Genomic DNA, 24,843 nt, shown 5'->3' on the forward strand with positions numbered 1-24,843 from the left:
ATCCCTTAACTAAAATTTATTTATTATTCATGGCCAAAGTGACATATTTTGAACTTTGCTTTCTTTATTTCTTCTCTTGTCTCTTAGCACATTTAAAGGCCTTAACGAAGAAATTTAAATTCAGACCTTCTAGCGTTGTTGAGGTCTGCTTAGAATGAATTTGTTGCATACACAATGGTGAGTTTGTATATTATGTGGACTGGAACTGAATTTTAGGGTCCCCGTCCCTTTCCTAAGGGAAGCAATCAAAGAAAGAGCCATCTAAGAAGTAGCAGGTGGTAGAATAGTGGTGCAAGTTTTAGAGCCATGAGGGTGTTTAGAGGACGTTTACACTTAGAGTTTGCTAATGAAGAAACTCACGCCCTAAGGGTTCATGGAGCTTCCTGTGACCCGGGGCCACCTGACATTGGCCCTGGATTAGAACCAGAGTATTGGGCAGCTCCGTCAGTACTCTGCCATAAGCCAAAGCCTCCCACCCTCCTCGAAGACTTTGGACACACGCACTGGTGTACAGTGAGCTGTCATCATCCTCGTCCTCTTCCTCCTCTTCTTCTCGTGTGTAGAGGCAGGAAGAGTCTTCGTAGTCTGATTCATGAGGCACATTTTCTTTATTGTCATCACATTCAATCACAACAGTTGGCACTTGTCTTATTTCTGGAAGGCCCAAAGGTCCTGCTTTTGTGACACCGTCACTCGAGTGCAAACCAGAGCTGTGGTAAGAAGTGGAACAGGGGACCCGTTGCTCAGAGCTGTTTTAAGAGAAGGGAGAAAGAAGACACTCATTCTGGCTAACATGTCATATAAGTGCGTCGGAACATTTTTAATACTCAGTTGTCCAGTTCTAAGAGACAAAGGGTCTGCAGGGCAATGGCGGTCTCATTTCTCATCTTGCAGCCAAACATTTTAGGATAGCAGAGTTTTCTGATGGTGGTAGCAGCATTGAATAGGACATGAGAATTCTAATTCCCTGTGGATGGATGGTGGTGATGCTAGCACAGCAATGTGAACATACTTAACGTCACTGAACTAACTGAACTATGTACTGTAAAATGGCTAAAATGGTAATTTTTTTTGTCCTGTGTCTTTACCAAAATTAAAAAAAATTAAAACACAAAATTACAAAAAAATGGAATTTTCACTCCACAAATATTTCTGGATAAGATCCATATCTCCAAGTACCAAAGGAAAGCTCATTTGCCTACACATCTCATAGGAGGAGTAAACAGATTAATTTGATGGTGAAGCTAGAGATCCAGGAAAGAAAAAGATAATGCATGGGGTTCTAGCTTTCAAAGCTACATACAGTGTGATTGCGAGGGATTGAGTGTGGTATAGACTGTTGGAAATGTCATGGATAGAGATGCTGGGGACCCATACGTGAACATCAGGATGGACATGTTCCAAGGATGACAGAGAAAGCTTTCTCCCAAGGATGGTACCAGACCCTCAGCAGCCACAGGTAATGACAGTCTGGTTTTTTTGTAGGTCAATTTTCCAGGAAGCAATGATGACGATATTCTTGGTCTCACCTCTTACGTCAAGCCAACTCAGGTAAAATAGATTTCTTAATTAAAAATGATTTGCTCCATAAATAAAAGCCATATAAGTTCCTTGTAGGAAAATTAGGAAATGCAGAATATCAAAAATAAAGAAAATAAAAGCTATTTTATTAATAGAGTCTAACCTAGGCTCCACAATCAATTTAGAATCCTTTTTTATGACAGGCTCTGAATGAAGTCCAGCAAGAATAATGGGCCAGAAACACATAGTTAAATTTTTATAATTCTTTTTCAGATTAACTGGAAGTAGAATTTATATCTTTCATTTAAGGCATTTCTAAATATAGCAAACTCAATGCATTTACCATCCAAAAGTATTTGACATTCATAAAATAACAGAATGTGAGGTTATACTATACATTGATAAATTTTACATTAGAATATTTATCCAAAAGGAAACTCTACTCATGACATATGAAAGCATGATAGTGTCCTCTGAAACTTTCAATTATGCTTTAAATTATTGCTGTTCTAATTTAAATTCAATTAACTTTCTTCCTTCCATTGTTTCCAAAGGGCTGTTTTGCTCTTTGTATTTTTCACATAACTCTTCAGTGACACAAATGGAAAATCTAGTTAACACATTATGAGCTCTGATTTTCAAGGCATTGAACTCAATCACTTAAAAAAAAAAAAAAAAACCTCTTCAACTACGGAGTAAGATTAAATCAATATTTATAAAAACATAGCATCTTATTAGACATTAGCAGTTTTAGGGGCCCATTTCCCACTGAGTTTAATACAAATGGCAGTGAGACCAGGAAGGGGGAGTGCATGATAGATGGTCTCTGGGGTGACAAATACAACAGTCGACTAAGGACCTCGCAAGGCGGCCCTTCCACCAGGCAATAACACACACTGTGTTCCAACTCTGACTGGATTGGGTATTAAAGGAAGTAAGGATGGAAGAGGCAAAAATGTAATTCCATGGCTCATGTTTTGCCCCACCCCTGCCTTCACCTCTCGCTCATTTATAGATTAATTAGCAATGGTTCCTACAAAGGCAAAGAGCTGGGAGTATTAGGTGTGAGGAATGAAAAGTAGCCAATAGATAGATATTCGTGTGTGGTAGGAAAAATTTTTGGAGGGAAAAAAAAGTTGGAAACCAGAAAGCTCCTTAAGGTAGAAGGCTCCAAACTCGCAGGAGGATGGCAAAAGGAGAAACATCATGCAAAGGAAACAAACTTATAGGCAGTCTGTGATAAACAGGAGACTGGTTTCTCCTCCCTCAAAGACACATGGGAAGTGTGAAACCTGGAGTAGAATGGGATTATAAGGCTGATCCCCCAGCTGCTCAGGCAGGTACTAGGTATCATGCTACCAGCCTTATAAAATAGGGACCAGCCATGGTGATCAGTGACTGCCTGTTGGGGGCCCTACAGAAACAGCTGGAGACCCCGCCTGGGCAATCAGGTTATCATCCTGAAATGTGAATCTAGCAAGCGATAGAACATCTAATTTCCCATAAGGATGAAGGTGTTTTCAAGGAAGCTAGGTGAATCCACCAAAACGGGTTTAACAATATTCTATTAATAAGTATCGATTGACTGCCAACTCTGTCAGGAAAGCTGATGAGAGGAAGAAAGACAAACACCCATATGAGCCCATTCATCTGGTAACTGGAGAAGTACAGGAGAGCAAGAAAAGACAAATGAGAGTGAAGTGTTAGCTGAGGAGGCTGGGAAAGTTATTATGGGACCTCAGATTGAGGAATCAACATATAAATTCGAGTCCAAGTTTTACCACTTACTATCTTTTGACATTTGTCAAATTATTTAACCTCTCTGAGCCTCAGCTTACTCGACTGCACATTCGGGTAAACCTCACCTTTCTTGTAGGGCTGGTGCATGTGAAGTGTCCCATTGGCCGGACCCTCAAGTGAGACCCTCACTTGTTATTTATAGAACTGACCTTCCAAGTGGTTCCAAAACACTCAGTTGTCAGAGCAACTTTCTGAAACTCAGATCTAGTCATCTCACCCGTTAGAACTCTGAATGTCCTCACTACCTGCAAAACCAGTGCTCCAGGAGTGACACAAATGGAAACCCAGTTAACACGTCATGAGCTACACTATTCGAAGCAAAGAACTAAACCAACTTAAATGTAGAAACTTATTACATTTGGCCTCCACTCCGATGGCTGTGGGCAGGAAGGGGAACACACAGCTGCACATCAGTCTTAGTAACGCTGGTTTTACACAGGGGAGTTGTCACTTGGAAGACCTGCTCTACATAAAAGGTCTCACTACTAAAGAAAAGTGAAAACCATTCGCCTAGACACAGTCATTAAATCACAGCATGACAGGCAATGATGTGCACAATCTGACCCATATTATGAACCCGGCGTCTGTCTCCATATAACACACCCCTTGGTCATTCACTGCACGCTCTTGGCCTTGAATGTGCTCCCATCCCACCTTCACCTTCTCAGTTTCTATTTATCTTTTTATACTTGTCTCAGGGAACATGTTGCCTATGTTCTTGGGAGATCCCACAATTGTGAAAACTGTGAACATCTGTTTGCTTACTATTTTTCCTTTCCCAACCAAGCTGTAAGCTCCCTGAGGGACAGGGACCACGTCTACTTCATGTTCGTAGCAGGTGCCAGGACCATGTCTGACACAAAGTGGACACTCAGTGATTGCTTATTGTTTTTGCCGAATGAAAGAAACATGGGCTGGAATCACTGATACTTAGGCGCATTTGTAAGTGGTTGACACATATTATTCAAAGGGTATTAAGAGATCTTTTTTTTAATTTTCAAGGGGGCATCTGGTGGTATGTTGCAGGGCTACGGCGGCCCCTGACTTGGGTGGCACTTTTATCAATGACTTAATAACAAAAGGGCATCCTCGTCACATAGGTGGAAGAACTGAGGTAGAGAAGGAGAGAGTGAACAAAGCAAACATGTATTGAATATGTCCTCTACTATTCTAGAAACGTTCACATCCAGTATCTCATTCCATCTTTACGACAACTCTGCAGGAGAGATGTCATTATCCTCATTTTATTAAGCAGGAAATAGAGGGTCCGAGAGGATAATAAGTAGGCCTATGAGGATACAGATAGCAAAGGAAGGAGGGAATTCAAATCCGCTGTTTCACTATGCTATATCCAAAAATCTACCTATAAGGTTGCGTACTTTGATTAAACACAAGCCTCACTAACTATACACACGCAAAGTGGAGAGATCATGCCTTGTCAACATGTAAAAAAGGGGCGTTATTACTTTATAAATATTTTAAATCTTACTAACCAGGGTAAGTAATAGTGTTCTTCCCTGCTATGGTCAGGCCACAGCTGGGGCACTGAGTTAAAAGGACTCAGACAGTGGCTTACCATGGTGAAGATGGTTAGAGGACTCACCTGTTTTATCCACTGTCACGGCGGCTTTTGCCCCAAAATGCAAGAGTTCAGTACTTGCAAGAGAGCCTCAAATATTTACTCTGTGGTTCTTTACAGAAAAAGTTTTCTGACTCCTAGTCTAAACCAGTATTTCCTAAACCTCAATTATACTCACACTCCTTAATTTTTCTTTTTTTTGTCGGTGACATATTTGAAGTCCATTTACATTATTATTTACTTTGTATTTTTCCATCAACCCTCACAAAAACTTAAATACTAATGTAGCTTCATCTTAAGCAATAGTATCTTAGTAATCATAGGTTTCATATGCTAATTAAAATACGTGACTTTTAAAACTTTTATAAAAGGTTGTTCTAAACTTGCTTTATGTGCCACCAGTGACGTACATATCACATTTTGATGAAATGATGGCCTACACCAGATTTTCTCAATGGCAGCATGGTTGACATTTTGGGCTAGACAATTTTTTGTGGTGGAAGGTTGTCCTGGGCATTGCAGAATGTTTGGCAGCACCTCTTGTTTCTACCCACTGGATGCTAGTGGCATCTCCTCTATTTGCGACAACCCAAAATATCACCAGACATGGCCAAATGTTTTCCAGGGGGCAAAATTGCCCATTTGGGAACCACAGGCCTGGAGTATCCATGATGGCTTTGCCACGTGCTGCATTCTCAGTCTTGTACCACGTGAGTCTTTTCTAAAGCAACTTTGGTGCTATCAGGAATTTGCAGGATTTGGGAATGATGAACTGTCCAGATCCAATCTCCCAAGTTCCCAACTTGCTGTGTCTCAGGCTGTCACTTTGAGGGCCGTACCAACAATGTGATGCTATTAGAGTTCCACTGAGTAAGTTATTTGCAGCCCTGCTCTTGTCCCAGAGTAGTTACCCCATTAACACAAGAGCTCCAAGCTGACTCTTGAGTGAAACGGCTTTTCTCATTATGTCGCCCAGATTAGTGATTTACAAAATGACACTCTAGTGGCCTGAAAGAGTCACCACATTTTCCACAGTACCTGTAAAACTCCCTGAGGAAAAGCTGACTCACGTAATCAGATCTATTCTAGACCATTTACGTCAAAACTCTTTGAAATTAGGCATTTAATTTACTTGGAATTCAAGTGGCTCTCCTTGCACAAGGGTTGTGTTCACTCTTTCTCTTCCTGGTGGCTGACTAGGTACCAAAATGTGAGGTAAACATAAAGTCCCCCATCCTAACCTATATGGAGCTTTCCTTAACCCTTACAGGACTATTGTACGTAACGATGATAAAAGTTAACAATTTTATTCCTTGACTCATACTGGACTACTGTATACTCGTATAATGATGATAAAAGTTAACATTTTTAAATGCTCACGCTGTGCCATGTATTGATTCATTTAGGCCTCACAACAACCCTATTAGAAGATACTACCTTGATCCCACCACTTTACAGAGGAAAACTGAGGCACATGACCAAGGTCACAGCTAGAGGGATGAAGGCATTGTTGAACAGAGGCAGTAGGGACTATAGAACCTGATCTCTCACGGATGTCACTATACCACAACTTGTGCAGAAGCAGCAGTCCTGCAATGGCTCCAGACCTTTTCTGGAACCTTCTCTTCTCCCCACCACCACTCAGCCTACTCTTTACTGCTGTCAAATAGGTCTGATCATCCAATTCTCGCTATTAAGACCATTGAAGGGTCTCACTGTAAACTGGATAAATTACATCCTCTCTGGCATGGAGTAGAGGGCACCTCACGATCTGGCCCCACAATTGCTTTCAATCTCAGTTGTTACCGTTTTTTACTGTATGTCAAGTGTTTCAGCCACAGCAGGCCACCTGCCATTTCCCAAGCACACTGTGGACTTTCCTGCCTCTTCCCTCTCCTCCTGTCATCGTTCTGCCTCAGAGCTATCCCCTCAGAGTTTGGCCTGAAGCATTCTACTCACCCTTCAGGGATAGCTCAAATGCCATTTCTTTTGAGCAGCCTTTTCTGATTTTTCCAATGGAAATGAGCCCCTTCTCTGTGCTTCCACAATCTCTGTTCTCACCTCTGTTCCAACACCTGTCACATTATGTTGTAATTATGTGTCTAAGCATTTACCCCCGACCCTGTTGTCTATAAGCTTCTCAAAGACAGAGGCTGATTATTAATTATCTTCATATCTCAGTTCTATTTTTGTGAATGGCTTTGAAAATGATGGAAACGTCAACTCAATATTTGAACTGAAGTCTCTTGGAGTCAGTATAGGTCATATTACATTTCCCATCATTTAATTCACTAAAACAATGACCCCTGACACTTGAGTCTTGCTGTTGCAGGGAATGCATCCTTGTGAAAGAGGAATTAAGGTTTTGGAAATAGTGATCTGGAGTTTTTTCCAAAGAAGATAATCCAAAGAGATAAGGCACAGAGATCTCTGCAAGGAAGGGTGCTATGGGACCTACGTGAGCTGTGTGAGCACAGAAGATATAACAGAGAGAGCGCTTGAGGTTATTATTTTCCAATTCTACACTCACAGGCTGTCAGGCCACTTCAGTTAAGACTGTCCAGAGTTAGGCTGCTTTGTAAGGTGAAGCAGAAGAGAACTATAAGATTTCTTTCTTTATGACATTCTATAATGAATTTAAATAAACATTAAAGACCTTAAATTATTCTACAGGGGGAACAATGATGAGATTCTGCTCCCTGTCTAGGTAGCTCCAAATGATGTAATTTTCCTGAGAAATTAAAGGGATGAGTGTGCAAATCCTAAGAGTATTCCATCACATTCACAAGATGTTGGACAGTTGCACCATTTTGGAAAATGTCCATTCTATTCAATATTCCAGGGGGCTCCACAGCTCAGAATGAAGGAGCAAGGCATCGTTCAAAACAACTGCAATAGCTAACACACATGGTCCTTTATGGGTCCGAAAAAAAGTGCTTTGTAAAATGTTCATTATCTCATTTAATCTCCACAAAAACAGGCAAAGTTAGGAAGAGTATTATTATTTTTATGGATGACGATATTAAGTTTCCGAGAAAATAAGTGACGTGATCCCCGCAAGGATGTGACCGTGAGTCTTCTCATTCCCGGGCCTGCGCTCTTTCCATTAACGATGCCCTTCTCCCAGAGAACCCTCATCATATCTTCTTGTATATGTACATGCTGACTATGAAATGCAATTCCCACCACAAATTGAAAAAAACATGGAATAATTATCTGTATAATGGAAAGCAAGAACAGAACCCAACTCCTCTTCTGCTATAAATGTTGCTGTGAAGAGTCTCAAGATCAGAGACTATTATGGAACACAGAGGCGGGTTTGCATTCTAGACTTGAGTAGTACAACAGTTTTAGTGTGGATAGCATGTGGCTGGGGGTGAGCAGGGGTGCAGAGAGAACAGAATACAAGGAAGAGGAGAGAATAATTACCAAGCTGGATAATCCAGCCTTGGATACTGGAGTGTTGTCAATAGAAGGAGGAATGCAGCGGGTTTATTGTGGCCACATTTGTGCTGTATTTCCTTGAGGAAAGAAAGGCATCGCCATTATCTCCTCCTAGTCCCTTGCTTTATCTTTCTTCACTACCCTGTTCCCACCTTACAATACATAACATATTCATTGGTTGATCATCTGTCACTATCACTACAAGGTAAACTCGCCAGGACGTGGATCTTTGTTTATCCTGTTTCCCTCAGAGGATGGAAAGCCCGAATATCTTCCTCATGAAAAATGAATAAATGGGGAAGAATAAACAGAAGTTTACCTAAAACAGGAGGCCTGTAACTTATGAGACACACTAAAGACGGAAGGATTCAGAAAGCTTGAGAGCGAAATGGCTGTCCTACTAACTTGGTAAAAAGCATGCGTTTCATTTCAAACTCTCTTCTTCATTATGACCCCATGACATGTCAGAGAAATAGAAAGCTTTATTCTCTCTGTCCAGTCTCCATCAAGAATAACATTTAATGAGTCTTCTGTTTGGAAAATTCAACTCTCTTCTCTGACTTTACTAACCCAAGTAGGAGACACAAAGATTGAGACTACAATGGCACCTCTTAGGTCCCCATTCTACCTCCCCCCATTTTCGACTATTTAAATGGTCACATGATTCTAAGGAATCCCTAGACTTTAGAAATTAAGAGACTGCCTTACCTTACCTTTCATGTCCATTACTGGTGAGGGAGAAGCAGCTTATAATTCATAAAGACATGACTGCTGAGACATCTACAACATTTCAGGGTCATTATAACAGTTGGTTCCTTTTTAAGGGAGCTTTATAACCATTGCTTATCTGCATCATGTGGCAATCGGCAGATGCACAGTAGACACATGACTCAAAAATGGGTGGGAATTATAGCTTATCCAACACCTTTGACACTCTTGTGGGAAATCAAGGGCGGGTTTTGAAATTAAAAATCACTGTATATTTTAAACCCTTAATGTTCATTGAAAATACTTGGGAACCATTTCACCATCATTTTCAAAGAAGAGTGTGTAATAAAGGGATGTTGCTTTCTGGTAGCTGATTTCAAACGCAACCATTGAATAGACATTAATTTCCTCAAAGGACAGAGAAAATTTATTACTTAAATTTATTATCAAATATGACACTGAAAATGAAATTAAACTTCAAGAGAATCAGCTTTTGTCACTTAGTCTGCACGAGCTATGAACAGAGTTTTCAGAGAGGAAAGTGAACAATCAGATGCTTTCTTCTTGGAGATCCAAAATGTGTGAGAAATTATGCTACAAATTGTAGTGCCAGAGGCTGAAAAATGACAGAAATAACCACGGAAACCCAAGAAAATAGTTAATCAGCTTCATTTTAGGAATGCAGGCACCCATTGTGTTTTTTATCATGGCCTAGGATTAGCCTTCTGAGATAAGACAGTGGACATTAGAGTTTTTGTTTTTTGGTTGGACATTGTCAGCAGGAAATGATGCCCTGCTATATATAGACCAGGGCCATGAGCTTCCCTAAGTAGAGAATGTGCTTTGAGCTTTTTTGTTTTTTCCCAGCAGTGGTAATGAATTTAAATTAATTCATTCACAACCCTTTCTGTCCTTGCAGGGACCAATGACCCACATTTCTGAAATACTGTCTGGGGTTGAGATGTGATGAATAAAACTGTAAAACATACAGCGTCTGACCAACAGCCTCCCCCTTCCCCCACTCCCCAGCATTCTCCATTTCCGATGGAGGAACCGAACAGTGGCGGCTTTTCCACATGACTTCACCCCAAGACATCAGCGAATGTGCTAGGTCCGCGTGGCTGGATGGTGGTGCCAGGAGGGCAGGATGTGGAATGAGGAGGCCTATGTTTGAGTCCCGACTGGGCCGTTCAGTCGTTATTCATCTTTGTCTTTGGTTCTTCATCATTTCAATGGAGAAACCTACTTGCCCACCTCACAGCCTCCTGCAGGATCAGAGGATAATGCTGGTTGTGTTGTGCTTCATAAATGTCAATGCTGGTGGTTGCTGTTTTACTTAGGGATGTACTTAAACACTGGCAATTCATCGTAAATCAGTTATTATGGATATTATTCACTAATTTATTAGAACACTTCCTTTGGGGTTTTTATACTTTGGGCCTGCAAAATCTTCCTGGACAATGGTTTCCAAGAGGATCAAAGAATTAATATTTATGCATTGGGCAAGGCAGGGTTTCTCTGATGTACCTATAGGAATTCAGGCACAGATTCTCTTTTTTGAAAACACGCTTTTTTAAAAAAAATCCTCTTAAGATGTTAATGGTTTGTATAGGTCGCACCTTAACCTTCCTCTAATGAGTTTGCTCACCACCTTGCAAAGGAGAATCTGTCTTGCTCAGTGACAATACCTTGCACTGAAATCTCATCATGCCCCTTGGAATAGCAGTGAAACTACAAAACACTATCTACAGGCAGCTACTTACAGATAGACGCTAAATACATGTTTTAAAATCAATGTGCTGACCTAAAGTAAAAGGCTGACAAAACTCTGACTTCCAAGGGTCAAGGACAAATGTCTAACCAGAATTGCATGAGATTTTAAAGAGACGGTCATCAATATAAAAAAAAGAATCTTTCCTTGGAAACTCATTTCATTTAAAAATGCATGCCATTTGTATGACAATGAACAAAATTCTGAACTTCACAGAAATGCCACTTCACATTCAAAAACACTTAGGTACTCAGAGTTTTTATTCTTGCTGGGGTACTAATGCACCTCAGCTTATCACTGGGGAACACTCTTATTTGCAGGTGGAAACATTAGTAACATAAGCCAATGCAGTAATTATGTCAGTCTGTTAAGGCTAAAAGAAACCCTGGGGATCATCTAGTGTAGGGTCAAGGATTAGTCTTGAAAATTTCCTGTGACCCTTGAGGTCACATGACGAAAATTGTCACCATGCTATGTATTCACACTGGGATAATGAATGAATTGTGCTCTTTGAAAGGCCTAAAAATAATTATGGAATAACAGAATTGTAAAGATGGAAGGGATTTGGGGGGCTACTGACGTCAATTTCTTCTGTCCAATGTTGAAATTATTATTGTTTTCAATATTCTTGAAGGTAGTAATTTAATCCTCAGCTAATAGAACTGATCAACTGAATTAAAATGGGAAAGAAAAATTAATGACTGATTCTAAGATTGACGCCAACCCAATCCCAGAGCTAACTGCAGACATTAAAAACAAAAATTGCATATTTGAAATGATATAATAAAATGTCACCTTCATAAAAGCTATGAATCATCCGTCCAGAGAAAACAAATGAAAACAATCTAGTTTGAGGAAACTAACACAAACAAACATATCTCCAACAAGATTGGATCAAATCTATTTGCAATATGCCTTTTAAGGGCACTGGAAATAAGTTTTGTGTGCCGAACAATTTTGCTTAATATTCACTGCCATTTATTGGACACTTACTATTATGCCATCCAATAAGATGACTGATTTGGATTAAGTCGTTTGTTCCTCACAAACAACTCCAACGAGGTTGGTGGTGTTAATTATCATTCCTGTTTTACAGATGAAGAATCAAAGGCAAGAAGAAGTTGTACCTCTGAGATTGAAACCCTAGCAATTAGATTCTGGAAGCCATGCACTCAGCCATGACATGGGGCCTCGAGCTTGGCCACACACCACGCTCGCTGCCTAGGGCAGCCCTGTGACTTTTGATAATTGTGGAGCTCTTTCAGTTTGCTTCAGCTGGTCTCTAGTTCTCTCCTTCTGCACCCCTCCCACCAAATCTGGAGAGCCAATGTTGTAACTATCTAACTACACGTGATTTTTTAGTGTCATCTAGGGTAATGATTAAGAACGTCATACAAATTAGAACAGATTTAGAATAGTCTTGGGAGAACACAAACAAAATGGTAAAGGGTCTAGAAACCATCTCAGTAAATGATTACATGAATTGGGGATGAGTAGCGTAGAAGAGGGAAGCCCTTAGATAAAGTAAATGGTAGCTATGTTCAAAGATTTAAAAGCCTTTCACAGGAAGGAAGATTAGAAATAAGACTGGAGCGGTTATAATAAGTAAAACTTTTAGCTTAATACAAGAAAGAACTTTGTAATAATGAGACCTCGATAATGGGGTGGGCTACCTTAGGACCTAGGGAGGTCCCCTTTTGTGCAGAGACTAAAGGACAAGCAGATAGGAACACTGCAGCGGGCAGTAAGCTAGTTTCCTAGATGGTCCCTCTTTTTTGTAAGATTCATTTATTCCAATTTATGGTTCAAAGTCGGACATTAAAACTGTTTAATTCATTCAGGTTTTCTGTTGCCTACAATGTGTCTTCAGGATCAGACCGCAGGTCTGGGCTAATGCCCTCCAGGTGACATTCTTTGAGATCTCAGGGTCTTTGTGGGCAGAATGCCTAAGCGTTCAGCAATATTTCTTCCTTCTTGCAGGTTTTTCTTTTTTTTTTTGGGTGGCGGGGTCCGGTCACTAGAAATAGCCAGAAGAGAGAAATAATTGCTTCCCTCTGTATTAAACTTGCTCAGAACAAGAATGACATCGTGTTGACAGGCAACAGGAAGAAGGTTTTGAAAGTAAAAAGAAGGGTAACATCACTGGAGACAGCGGCAGTTCCCGCACTAAACTGCCAGGTGACCTCGGTCAGCTCCCAGATGCTTCCAGGACTCCTGGAAGACGATGTGGATGCTCAAAAGAATCTCTCAATCTTTGTTTGGGAAGAAGGCCTCCCTTTTTCTAGAGGGTGATCTGGTCCAAGTGATGTATGCATCCGTTCCCTGTGTCCTGGGTGGGCTACCAGGACAATCCAGTGCCATGACCGTGGTGAGAGGGGAGGCAGACAGAGGGGGTAACAAGAGCCTAGGGATGGCCTTGGCTCCGCTGCCAGGATCGTGCTGTCCCCCTGCCCATCCTGACTTCCCATACTATCACAACATCTTCCCTCCTGCCTCCCCCCCTTGCCATCCCACATTTGTTCTTTTTGATTCATTTTGATAAAGAATCTGACCCAGTTTAGGTCAACAGACCTATCCATTGGTCTACACTCAACTGAAATATTCTATAAATACACGGAAATTACTGCATCGAGGGACACTGTGTAACGTGTTGGTTAGTACTTTCAACTGAACTCTTTAAAATGAAACGCCTTCAGTGGAGATGTATTTAGCAACATCCTCCTAATAGACTGTGCCAAGTATCTGTTTCAATTGATTCAAGCTCCTGAGAGATATAAAAACTGGCTGGCTAGACAGTAGATGTGGGGATGGGAAATTATGTTGACTGTCAGCTGTCTTTAGGAAAGCAGCTGTACGGGAGTGGAAGGAGCTCTGGATTTGCAGCAGGAAGACCCAGGCTTGAACGGCCTTGACCTCCGACCAAGGGCAGTGTTTTCCAAAAAGTCTACGGGGAAGGACCCGTTTTGTTGGTTGGTTGGTTGATTTACACGTGTTCATTTTCAATCTATCATAAATGGATACTTTTGTGAAATATAATAAACATATAAAAATTAAACTTTTTCATACTAAGATTCAATACATAAAGGGATCCTGTCAAATTGCTATAAAAGTGTGTACAGGCTTACTCTCAATTCCTGTACCTATTTGGTTGCAGATGGGCGAGACGCAGTTTGTGGGCCACTCTTTGAGTAGCTGGCATTGGGGAACTCACGCAGCCCTCCTTGGTTTCTCCACTTACTCAGTTTCCTTAGGAAGCACGAGGATGAAGATGATACATAGGTGTGTAATTGACTAAAAAGTGCCGTCCAGATTTTAAATGATTATTGTTCTCATTAACAATAATAGATGAAAATGATGGCAAGGGGTCAAATGCTTTTTTTTTAATGTGGCACAATCAAGTACGAATTCCTAGTGACAGCAACTTCCCTTGGAGTGACCAACTTCCCAAACACAGATACCTGGTTGAGAGGAGGAAGGGAGAAAGCCACTGAGTGTCAGGAAACAAAGACGGTGTCCATCTTGCCTCTGGCTCTCTGCCTGGTGATCAGCTAGGTCCCCCAGACTGCAATTTCCTCATCCATAAGACCCAGTTACAGCGGCCACTAACCTGGGACAGGCATTCCAGGTCCCAGCTCAGACACACCCTTCACACCAGATCGTTATTTTCTTCCTGTCATGCCAGGAACTAGGTCAAGCAACATACCTTGGAATCACAGTAGGGAATCTCAGCCACCTCTTGGGCACAGGAGGCATGGTATTTGAACACACACACAAACACACACACGCACACGCACACACACATGCACACGCACAAACACACAGGAGAGGAAGGCAGAGCCAGCATGAGAGCTCTCCCTAGGTGGTGGGGAGAGACCTAAGGTCTGTCCTTAGGGTCCTCTCGGCAGACCTCCCAGCAATGCTATTGGAAGCAGATTCAGGCGAAAGAGAGGGCTGCATCAGCTGTTGCTAAATATGTGAGGTTCATACACATCTAATCAGACTCCAGTCCTCCACTTCCTCCATCGGCAAGAACGGGGTGCACCTTCCCACCTTCCCATCCGTCTGGTTTTCCACAACTGCCCTGCCCGCTCTCATCTTTTCTTATTTACATTAAATTGGCTTTTTGATTTCATAAAAGTATTACCTATAAAATAAAAAATTAAGCAGTACAGAAAGATATGAAATAGAAAAAAATTTTTCTCCCCAGCTTCCTGCCCTAGGGGTAACTACTATTAATGATTATGTGTATATGCTTTCAAAAAATAATGTTAAGCCTTATAGAAATATAATACAGAGGGTGCCAAAAAATGTATACACATTTTAAGAAAGGAAAAAACTGCATTAAAATTGTAACACAATGAATGACGCTAGCATTCATTTGATTAACGCCATCTTTTGAGCGAACGTCATACTACACATTACTACCATAATTCAATTCAACTTCAAAGAGTAATACATAGAGAACATCGCTTAAAATGTGTACATTTTTTTGGCACCCCCGGTAAGTGCTAATATATATATGTTACTTTTTCTTTTTGATAAATGTGATTGTTCTATAGTTTGGCAATTGGCAACATTTTTTTCTTCCATATTTTTCATTCAGATTTTGGTCTGATTTGACTTTCAAACTTTTTTTCCCCCCAGTGGGGATGAGCCCTTGCCCTGCATTCCTCCATCATGGTCAAATCCCCAACCCTTCCTCTACCCCCTCTCCAGCCAAACCCTGCCCTCTAGCCCTCACCGCCACCCGATTACCTTTCCAGCCTCTGCATGGTCATGGCCAGCGTTTTGTTCAGCTCGTCTATCATCCTGCAGCCCGAGGGGTGCATGGGGAGGGTCCCCGTGGTGGAGGGGAGGTGTGGGCCCAGGCTGCCATACTGCAGCTGGTGCTGGATCTGGGACGGTAGGACCGTGTGGTGGTGCTGGGCCCCGCCCTGCTGGCCACTCTTCTGGGCGGCGTAGGATGCCAGGGTCAGGTCTGGCCCCCCTACAGGCATACAGATCATGACTTTCTTTGGAGGTAGCGGAGGCGACAGTTTCACTGGCAGACAAGGCAATTTCACAGGGGCGCCAGGATCTGCGGCAGAAGGAGGGGGAGAGACAGATGTGAGTTTTGGGGCACTGGAAGCAACTCAGAGCACCGCATGTGTCCACTTTGGGACACTGGCCATTGAGGGGCCCTGAGATAAAATGCTCCCAGTGAAGACAACAGCAGGGTGAATGCTACTCGACAACCCCCACCATCTCTTGTTTCCTACCTAAAGTACGCTGGCTTCTAGAGCCTGTAGGGCGTGTGTCTGTCACACGGCTGCCAGGCGGGCGCTCACCAGCAGCAGGAAGGGGGGATGAACACAACGCACTCTTCTGCTCGTGGAAACCCATGGACCTTCAGAGACCTCTTCCAGGATATGCCATGATGCCTACAATTTGGCCATTGTAATGTGAACATATCCTTTCAGTTGGCACTTCCTACCCGGCATGAGATTAGAAGCTAGCCCTAGATCCAAGTCCACTAAAACCATATCCCCCACAAGCGACTTTAATGCTGCCAACCTCAGTCCCCCCATCTGTAACCTGGGGATGCTCAGCCCCCTGGGAGGAAGCTTTGTGAGGATTTGCTGTCACAGAGAGGGCTCAGATACCTCATGTGTGGGCGAGGTGCGAGCATAGTGGCGGCGCTGGCCTGCCCACTCATGTGGCATCCACGGTGGACTGTTCAAAACTGTAGGGAGGCTCCCATAGGCACAAGGGGGGCCTGACGAAAGGGGTACACAACCAACCCACTGATCTATGACAGTGACACTGACGCTTCTGAGATGCTCCAAATTAAGGGGAGCTTAGTGTCAGACCAGCCCTCAGAGTATCTTTGGGATGACTTTGCAGTCCTCTGCTGCACCCCACATTCCTGGAAATCATCTAGCACTGGGATGCACGCTGCCTGGGGCGACAGAGCCAGGAAAGGCAGCGATGTACTGGCATGTGTGTGAGGTGGACGAAGTGTCTCAACCTCACACCCGGTGCTCACGGGGCAGCATGCAGTGTCCGACTCTTGGCCTTTGAGGCCTTAGATTTTTCTCCATGTGTCTGCTTCAAGTGGGCCTTTGTCCAGTTTAACTGCCACAGTCCTGCCGAAATGACACTCCTAGAGCTCAAATCTGATCACGTTGCTTCTCAGTTCAAAACCTACCGATGGCCTAGGAATAAAGCCCACTTCCTGACACATCAGTCAAGGCTTCCAAGGTGCGTTGTTCAGTTTATCTCCTCCTGTCCACAATTCACTTCTGTGAAGTCTGCTCTGGTTCCTCCAATTGGAAATAACCTCTCCCATCTTACTTCTGATCAGAGTCTCTCCTGCTGCAGGTACTGCTTTTCTCCCGGGGATTCTACTTATTTGCTGACCCACAAAACCAGTCTTCACCTTCAGCTAAGTCCTAACGGGCGGCCTTTGTCCCTCACATTCTCCATCAGGGCTGCTGCCATCTTCCCTGGCTTCCCACCCTCAGGGATCACCTCTTCTATTCCACAGAGAAACCTGAGGTGAGCACACAAAGCCCCTCTTCCCTTTGGATCCAGCCTTTTTCTCATCATTTCCCACAGGCATCCAACCTCATTTCTGAACTGCTGAGTTCTCCAAACCACCCGATGTTTCCTTACCCCTAGGCTTTTGTTACTTTCCCTTAATTTAGAATATTCTGTTTTGTCTTCCTGGTCAATCCCTACTCTCCCTTCAAAATCCAGCTCAAAAGTGACCTCTCCTGAAAAACTTTCCTTGATCATTACATCACTCCTTCCACTGCACCTGTTGGACCTACTGTGGGCATGTGGTATGTCAGTGCTGACAATGTCAGCATGTCATCAGAGCTGACACTGACACCAGGCTTATTATGCGCCAGTTGTTCTAAGTGCTTTTCATGTCTAAGCAATTTAGTCTCCACAACAAGTCTGTGACGTAGACACCATTATCTCACTTTTACCGATGATGGCACTGGACTCTGAAGACACAGAGCTGCGCTTCCAGTTTACACGGTTGTCTCCTCTGGAGAACAAAGAGTGTGAATAACTTGCCATTATATCCTTAACGTCTCAAACGGTGCCCAGCTCACATAGCAAGAGGCTCAAAACACGCTGACAGGATGAGCTGAAACTATGGCGCTCTGGTGTGGGATGAATTCACACCTTCCCCAGAAAGAAAGCATCTAGGAGGTAGATATAAGCATAAAATGGATCACAGCTTTGGGATCATGCAGCTATGGGTATATGGGCAGCAAACTGCTGATCCTACAGCTGAGATACAGAAAAGCCTAATAATTCCAGGCGGCCTGATAAGATTGCTTCCCAACACCAAAATGTGAACCAGTCATAACCACAAGCCTCCCTCATGCTCTCCCCCGAAGACTTATCTGTTCGTTGCCTCGCTCTCCCCACCCCACCCATGCACAGGATACAAGGCAACCACGTTCAGGAACATAACGAGTGGTGCTAATTCCAAAGTGACTGAGACACAGGAACTCACCACCTTGTCCCGTTCCTGTTACTGAAGGGTGCACTCTCATGGCTCTTGGAAGATTTAGCACAAACCTAGCCAATGCAATGTATCTGGAAGTGTTAACGTCTTTCATTCAGGGACACTTAGCCCATGATTCCTTCATGGTTCTAGTTGTCTGTCTAAGGCAGGTCAGTGCGCATTCGCTTGGGCAGAAGAAGGTAGAGACAGGGGGGCAGCACGGAACTGTCTGCCCAAGATGGGACAGTGATTACATTGGTTCCACCCACCTTGTTAAGCTCTAATTTCCTGCACATTCCCCTCCACAGTATTACCTGTCACTACTTCCACAGAATAACTTACTTGGTTTTATCACCAGAAAAACAGCCAAGTGTATGCCAGGAATCCCATCAACACAGACAAGGAAGAAATGCCAGCGGGACCAAATGAGTGGAAATGGTTACTTTCACTGCCCCAGGAAAGACAGGCTGGGGCTATGCAGAACCCGCTCTTCCCCTGTTCTGCCTGCATCTTTCTTCTGGTTGTTTCATTACACACAGTCATAAATTAAATAGGGACAGAGAGTGAAAGTGAATCATTTAAAACAATTGTTGGCTCCGTAGATTTGCTAAAAAGAGAGAAAATTAAGAAAAGGGTAAAAATCAGGTGGACTTTGCTGGCTTTCGGGGCATTGGCCCATTTTTCTCCAGCTTCGTGGATAACCTAGGAGTGCCTAGCCAGCTCCATCTTCAGAAACTTGGCAGTGCCTATTTTTATACCTTTATGGCATCGTAATATTAAATCATTCCTTATAACTGACCAGGAGGCACGATGTGGGGCCAGCTGTACATGATCTGGCATTCAGAATTTCTGTCTATCTCTTTATCTTTCTGTCCTTGACAAGCTGTGTTTTCTGCCCTGTTGACCGTGACACCAGCCTGGGACCTCATCTCTTCCAATTGTGTGGATCACAGAGTTCCAGCTGTCTCATCCATCCCCGCCCTGTCCAGACGTCTCCCTGAAGCACAGGTCATGCTCGAGGTCCCACAATGAATGGCTCTTTACTCCAGTCAATGCTGCAAGTCCAAGTGTCACTCTCTGGGTCATCCCTGTCGTCTCTCTCAGGTGTCTACCACCCTACATCTCCCTGGCCCGCTATGGCCTCTCCAGTCAGGCCAGTTTCCACACTGGGTTTCCCAATAACCATGCTCATTCCCTCTTCAGGGCCTCCGTTGTCCTCACCCCCCCAAACGCTGTCCCTGCCTGATGATCAAAATCACATTCACCCTTCAAAGCACAAAGGAAGACAAAACTTCCCCCTTGCAGCCTTTCCTCCCCTGAGCTCTGGCGACGCTGATGGGCACCCCCACTTAATTCTGCTCAGCTTTTGGGGGCTCCTGCTAGCTCCTTGTTTTCTCTCCCAGCTCCTGGCTGGCTCCGCCCATGCTCACGTCAGCATTCCCCACAGCATGCCTCGCTTGGAGCAACAGTGAGGGCCGGGACCCCATGGCTGAGAGTTCTTGCAGCCCCGTGGTTCTCAGTCCCAGAGGTGCGTAAGGGGATGTGGACTGCCACGCCCCCTCTCAGGTACTCTGCATGGGGTGGGGGTGTCCAGCTTTGCATTTTTCAAAAGCCATGTTTGAAAACTACTCTTAGCTCTTACTCTTGTTCTTTTCTCTGAAAACAAACAAAAACGGCACTAATCCTTAGAGCAGAGTGCTTGGACCACCTGCAACCGTCCCCGAATGTTTGCTAAAGTTTCTATTCATAGGCTTCATTCTGACCTACTGAGTCAGAATCGATGGGCCAGGTGTTTGGATTTTAAATGCTTCTTGGGTGCGTGCCATACACGGGCTGTTGAGAGTCTCTGACTCAGGGTGCTAAACTGCGTGGAGTATGACGCTGCCCGAGGCTGGGATATTCCAGCACTCGCTGGCCAGGGTGCTCAGCTCCATCCAGCACCTGGCCAATGCCCCTCCTGAGAGGTCGTTGGCATGGCCTCCAGCTTCTATTTCTATGCCCCCCAACATGTAAAAAGTAAAAGACCAATGTGCAGGAAACCAATTTACTGGAAGATAATTTGCCTAAAATCTATTCACCTCACGGCTAGCTTCCCTAAATCTAAAGTTCGCCATTAAAGGATTTGCTTGTAAACCAATTTGTTTAATGACACTTCCAATTAATTTTATATTTATAAAAATCATTACATTGAAAATTTTGCGAATGATAAGATTTCCTATATCCTTGTGGGTGGATTACTGTATGTGCTTTAGAATCCTGTAAGAACATTTTAGACAAGTTTGCTTAGAGAGCCTTTCTTCCAAATCTTTTCTCGAGCAATAAATACTTAATCAAAAGTTTAGCATTTCCTACAGGTTACTTCAATGATTCAAGTTGATTTAAGATTCCTCTTGCTTCCTTCTTGCCGATTTTTGGTTTGCCCCATGTGTACTATGAGAATGTGTATTTGTTAGATGAATGAAGAAACATACCCCCAATACTCAGTTCTGTTTAGTGAGGCGCTGATATTTCTATAGTAAGGACGACAGAGTGAGATGAATGGGTTGATACTGTACTGCATCCACCCACTTTTTGCTTCCAAGATACCAAATTCTTAGGGTAGTGATTTCATTAACCTCATTAGGAGGGTTGGGGAGAGGCAAATTCCGGGCCTCCCTTTCAGAAATTCAGATTCAGTAGGTCTACAATGGGGCTCGGGCAGGGATCTGCTTTGTAAATAAGCTCCCAGATCACTCTGACCTCAGTGGAGACCACACTTTGAGAAAGTGCCATAAGTTATCACAGGACGAAGAAGCAGAAAATCATTATGAAAATGTATCTTGTTAAAACAGAAGATAAACTGTAAAAACCACACACTCATCTAGCTCTGTTAGCATCAGCAAATTGCTTAATCTCTTTGATGTTTAGTTTTCCAATCTGTGAAATGGGGATGAATTAAGGTGTCACAGGACTATTGTGAAAATTAAATAAGCTAAAGTACATAAACTGTTAGCATAGTGCCTGGCACTTGGTTAATAAATAGTAACTGATTCTTGTTGCTCTTATTATCTTTATTGAATTGCTCCCTCAGGAAGCCCGTCTGTCCTCCTCGAGGTTGGTTTAGGTGCCCACCACTGGGTTGTCACGGGCCGAGGGTTTCCCTTTGTCACAGCATTTCATACAGACTCCATTTAATCCATTTCATTTTTCTTGACTTGTTGCTGATTTTTTTTTTTTTTTGGTAGTAGATAGATGAGATGCATTAATTAAATCACACCGGGTTTGGCTGTTTCCTTACCTCTTCATTAGTAGGGGCTGGGCCTAGTGCATAGTAGGTGCTCAATAAACATTTGTTGGCTTTCCTTCTCACTATGTCTTTAGAGCAGTGGGCAAAGGTAGAACTTAGTGACCCAGTTCTCCTACACTAAGGCTCCGCTCCTCAAAGTGTGGTCCATGGACCAGCAGCAGCAGAGCCTCTTGGGACTGCGAGAGACACGCTGATTCTCAGAGCCCAGCCCAGAGAGCCCAGCTTCTGAATCAGAACTGGCATTTTGACAAGGCCCCAGGGAACTCTCCACAATCATGTCTGAGAAAGCCATCCTACGTATAAGAGCCTGGGGGTGAAGAGGCTGCTCCCTCCATCGGCAAAATGACAAGAGCCCAGGGTCTTCTGGAGGAGGGAGGTGCTTGCTGAGGGCTGGGCAGGGGCTCCAGGAAGCTGCTGCTGCAGGCGGAGGGTAGATTAATGGCCTGGTGAAATCGACACTGGATTTGAGCTCAGAAGAACTGGGGTTTCATCCCAGCTCTAAGACCAAGAAGCTTTGTTACTTTGCTGAAGACATTTAGCCTTCCTGAGCCTTTCATCTGTAGAAAGGAGGGAGTATTATCCACCGTTATGTTGGGTGTCATGCGGGGTCTCAGTTCCCGCTCCCCACATAAGAATGCAGGATATGGTGAGGCCAAAAAGGAACGCCCACAGAGCCATAGGGGAGTCATACCACTATATTCTCGCTGGCGCCGGGGTTGGAGACACAGTAAACAGGAGACACACTATCCGCAATCCTCTGTCTGCTTCTCTGCCAACCAACCCCACTTGCTAACTGTAATCCGCCTCTCCACAACCCGCAATCCATAATCTGCGCTTGCTTCCTGAGTCATGACAGTTGTATCAGTGGCTAATGGCTAACCGGTAACAGCTGATGGTCAAGTAGTCACAGCAGATGGCCATCTACTACCTGAGCCAGCACCTTTCCACGTGAGGCCGAGAGCCTGGAAACTGCTCTCCTGGCTCTGTCCCCACACCCACCTTATATGTTTGTTAGGAGAAGTAAATGGATTAACGTCTACACAACCTCCATGTAAAGTGCTAAGGAGCCGAGTAGGCTGATATCTAGCCTGATGTTTGTTCTGTCATGGGCTTGAGTCACTCCAGAGGAAAGGGCAGTTTTTTTGTAATTCATTCCTCCAAAGGGCACATGTTTACAATTTTACAAAGCCCTCATACAGATTAGCAGAGAGCCTGCATATAAAATACCCCCAGTACAGTCCTTAATATGTAATAGGAGTTCAACAGATAAGATCTTAACTGATTCTGAAAAAACGGATAACATATTCTCTGCCTCCCTCATAGGCGGACATGGTCATGTGGACATGCTCTGTAAACTGCAAAGCACCACGTATATGTGCAGTGTTACTAACAGGACTCTTGCCACACCTGGGAGAGTTCACCTTGCCTGATGCTTCGCAGTCTGGGCTGGGAAAGTGCAAGCCAAGAAAGCAACAGACAGTGTGGTGGTTCTATTGTAGGGAAGTAGGTGACAAAACCAGGTGAGAGTGAGTCAGGTAGTGGTGCAAAGAGGCTTCCAAAGGACCGCCTTTGCCACACTGCAGGAAGAGAAGCAGGCGGAGTCGTCTGGTCTCAGTGCGTTGGAATCAGTATTGAGAGCTAGTGGAAAAGAATGCAGAACTGGGAGTGAGAAAACCTGGATTCTCTCCTATTAATTACCTGGGAAGCATATCTAACCCCTTTTTGGGACTCAGGTCCTTTTAATTCTAAAAGTCTAGGGATCAAAATGCCTCTAAAACGTGACCGCCTCTCACTGAATACAATGCTTCGTGAGTGTCTCTGCTGTACGACACTGGATGGTTGGAGGCCTCACTCTACCTCTTGCCTTTATAAAGATGTTAGTGGTGGGTTCTGCTGGGGCACACACAAAGCTCTCTGCTTGTGGGTGGATTACTGTATGTGCTTTAGAATCCTGTAAGAACATTTTAGACAAGTTTGCTTAGAGAGCCTTTCTTCCAAATCTTTTCTCGAGCAATAAATACTTAATCAAAAGTTTAGCATTTCCTACAGGTTACTTCAATGATTCAAGTTGATTTAAGATTCCTCTTGCTTCCTTCTTGCCGATTTTTGGTTTGCCCCATGTGTACTATGAGAATGTGTATTTGTTAGATGAATGAAGAAACATACCCCCAATACTCAGTTCTGTTTAGTGAGGCGCTGATATTTCTATAGTAAGGACGACAGAGTGAGATGAATGGGTTGATACTGTACTGCATCCACCCACTTTTTGCTTCCAAGATACCAAATTCTTAGGGTAGTGATTTCATTAACCTCATTAGGAGGGTTGGGGAGAGGCAAATTCCGGGCCTCCCTTTCAGAAATTCAGATTCAGTAGGTCTACAATGGGGCTCGGGCAGGGATCTGCTTTGTAAATAAGCTCCCAGATCACTCTGACCTCAGTGGAGACCACACTTTGAGAAAGTGCCATAAGTTATCACAGGACGAAGAAGCAGAAAATCATTATGAAAATGTATCTTGTTAAAACAGAAGATAAACTGTAAAAACCACACACTCATCTAGCTCTGTTAGCATCAGCAAATTGCTTAATCTCTTTGATGTTTAGTTTTCCAATCTGTGAAATGGGGATGAATTAAGGTGTCACAGGACTATTGTGAAAATTAAATAAGCTAAAGTACATAAACTGTTAGCATAGTGCCTGGCACTTGGTTAATAAATAGTAACTGATTCTTGTTGCTCTTATTATCTTTATTGAATTGCTCCCTCAGGAAGCCCGTCTGTCCTCCTCGAGGTTGGTTTAGGTGCCCACCACTGGGTTGTCACGGGCCGAGGGTTTCCCTTTGTCACAGCATTTCATACAGACTCCATTTAATCCATTTCATTTTTCTTGACTTGTTGCTGATTTTTTTTTTTTTTTGGTAGTAGATAGATGAGATGCATTAATTAAATCACACCGGGTTTGGCTGTTTCCTTACCTCTTCATTAGTAGGGGCTGGGCCTAGTGCATAGTAGGTGCTCAATAAACATTTGTTGGCTTTCCTTCTCACTATGTCTTTAGAGCAGTGGGCAAAGGTAGAACTTAGTGACCCAGTTCTCCTACACTAAGGCTCCGCTCCTCAAAGTGTGGTCCATGGACCAGCAGCAGCAGAGCCTCTTGGGACTGCGAGAGACACGCTGATTCTCAGAGCCCAGCCCAGAGAGCCCAGCTTCTGAATCAGAACTGGCATTTTGAC

General features: G+C 43.5%; 1 protein-coding gene across 18 annotated transcripts in view; it reads right to left on the reverse strand.

Annotated features, from left to right (window-relative positions):
* Nucleotides 1–24,843, reverse strand: part of PHACTR1 (phosphatase and actin regulator 1) — a 503,766-nt gene that overhangs the window by 46,982 nt on the left and 431,941 nt on the right. For all 18 annotated transcript variants that reach the window (XM_019742988.2, XM_074335219.1, XM_019742987.2 and 15 more), the window contains 2 exons: nt 15,579–15,900; nt 505–749 (listed from right to left, as the gene is read on the reverse strand). In XM_019742988.2, coding sequence (XP_019598547.1) covers nt 505–749; nt 15,579–15,900 — 567 coding nt within the window. The remainder of the gene's footprint in view (nt 1–504; nt 750–15,578; nt 15,901–24,843) is intronic.

This window comes from Rhinolophus sinicus, linkage group LG06 (genome assembly GCF_036562045.2).
Source record: "Rhinolophus sinicus isolate RSC01 linkage group LG06, ASM3656204v1, whole genome shotgun sequence".
NCBI classification, from domain to species: domain Eukaryota; kingdom Metazoa; phylum Chordata; class Mammalia; order Chiroptera; family Rhinolophidae; genus Rhinolophus; species Rhinolophus sinicus.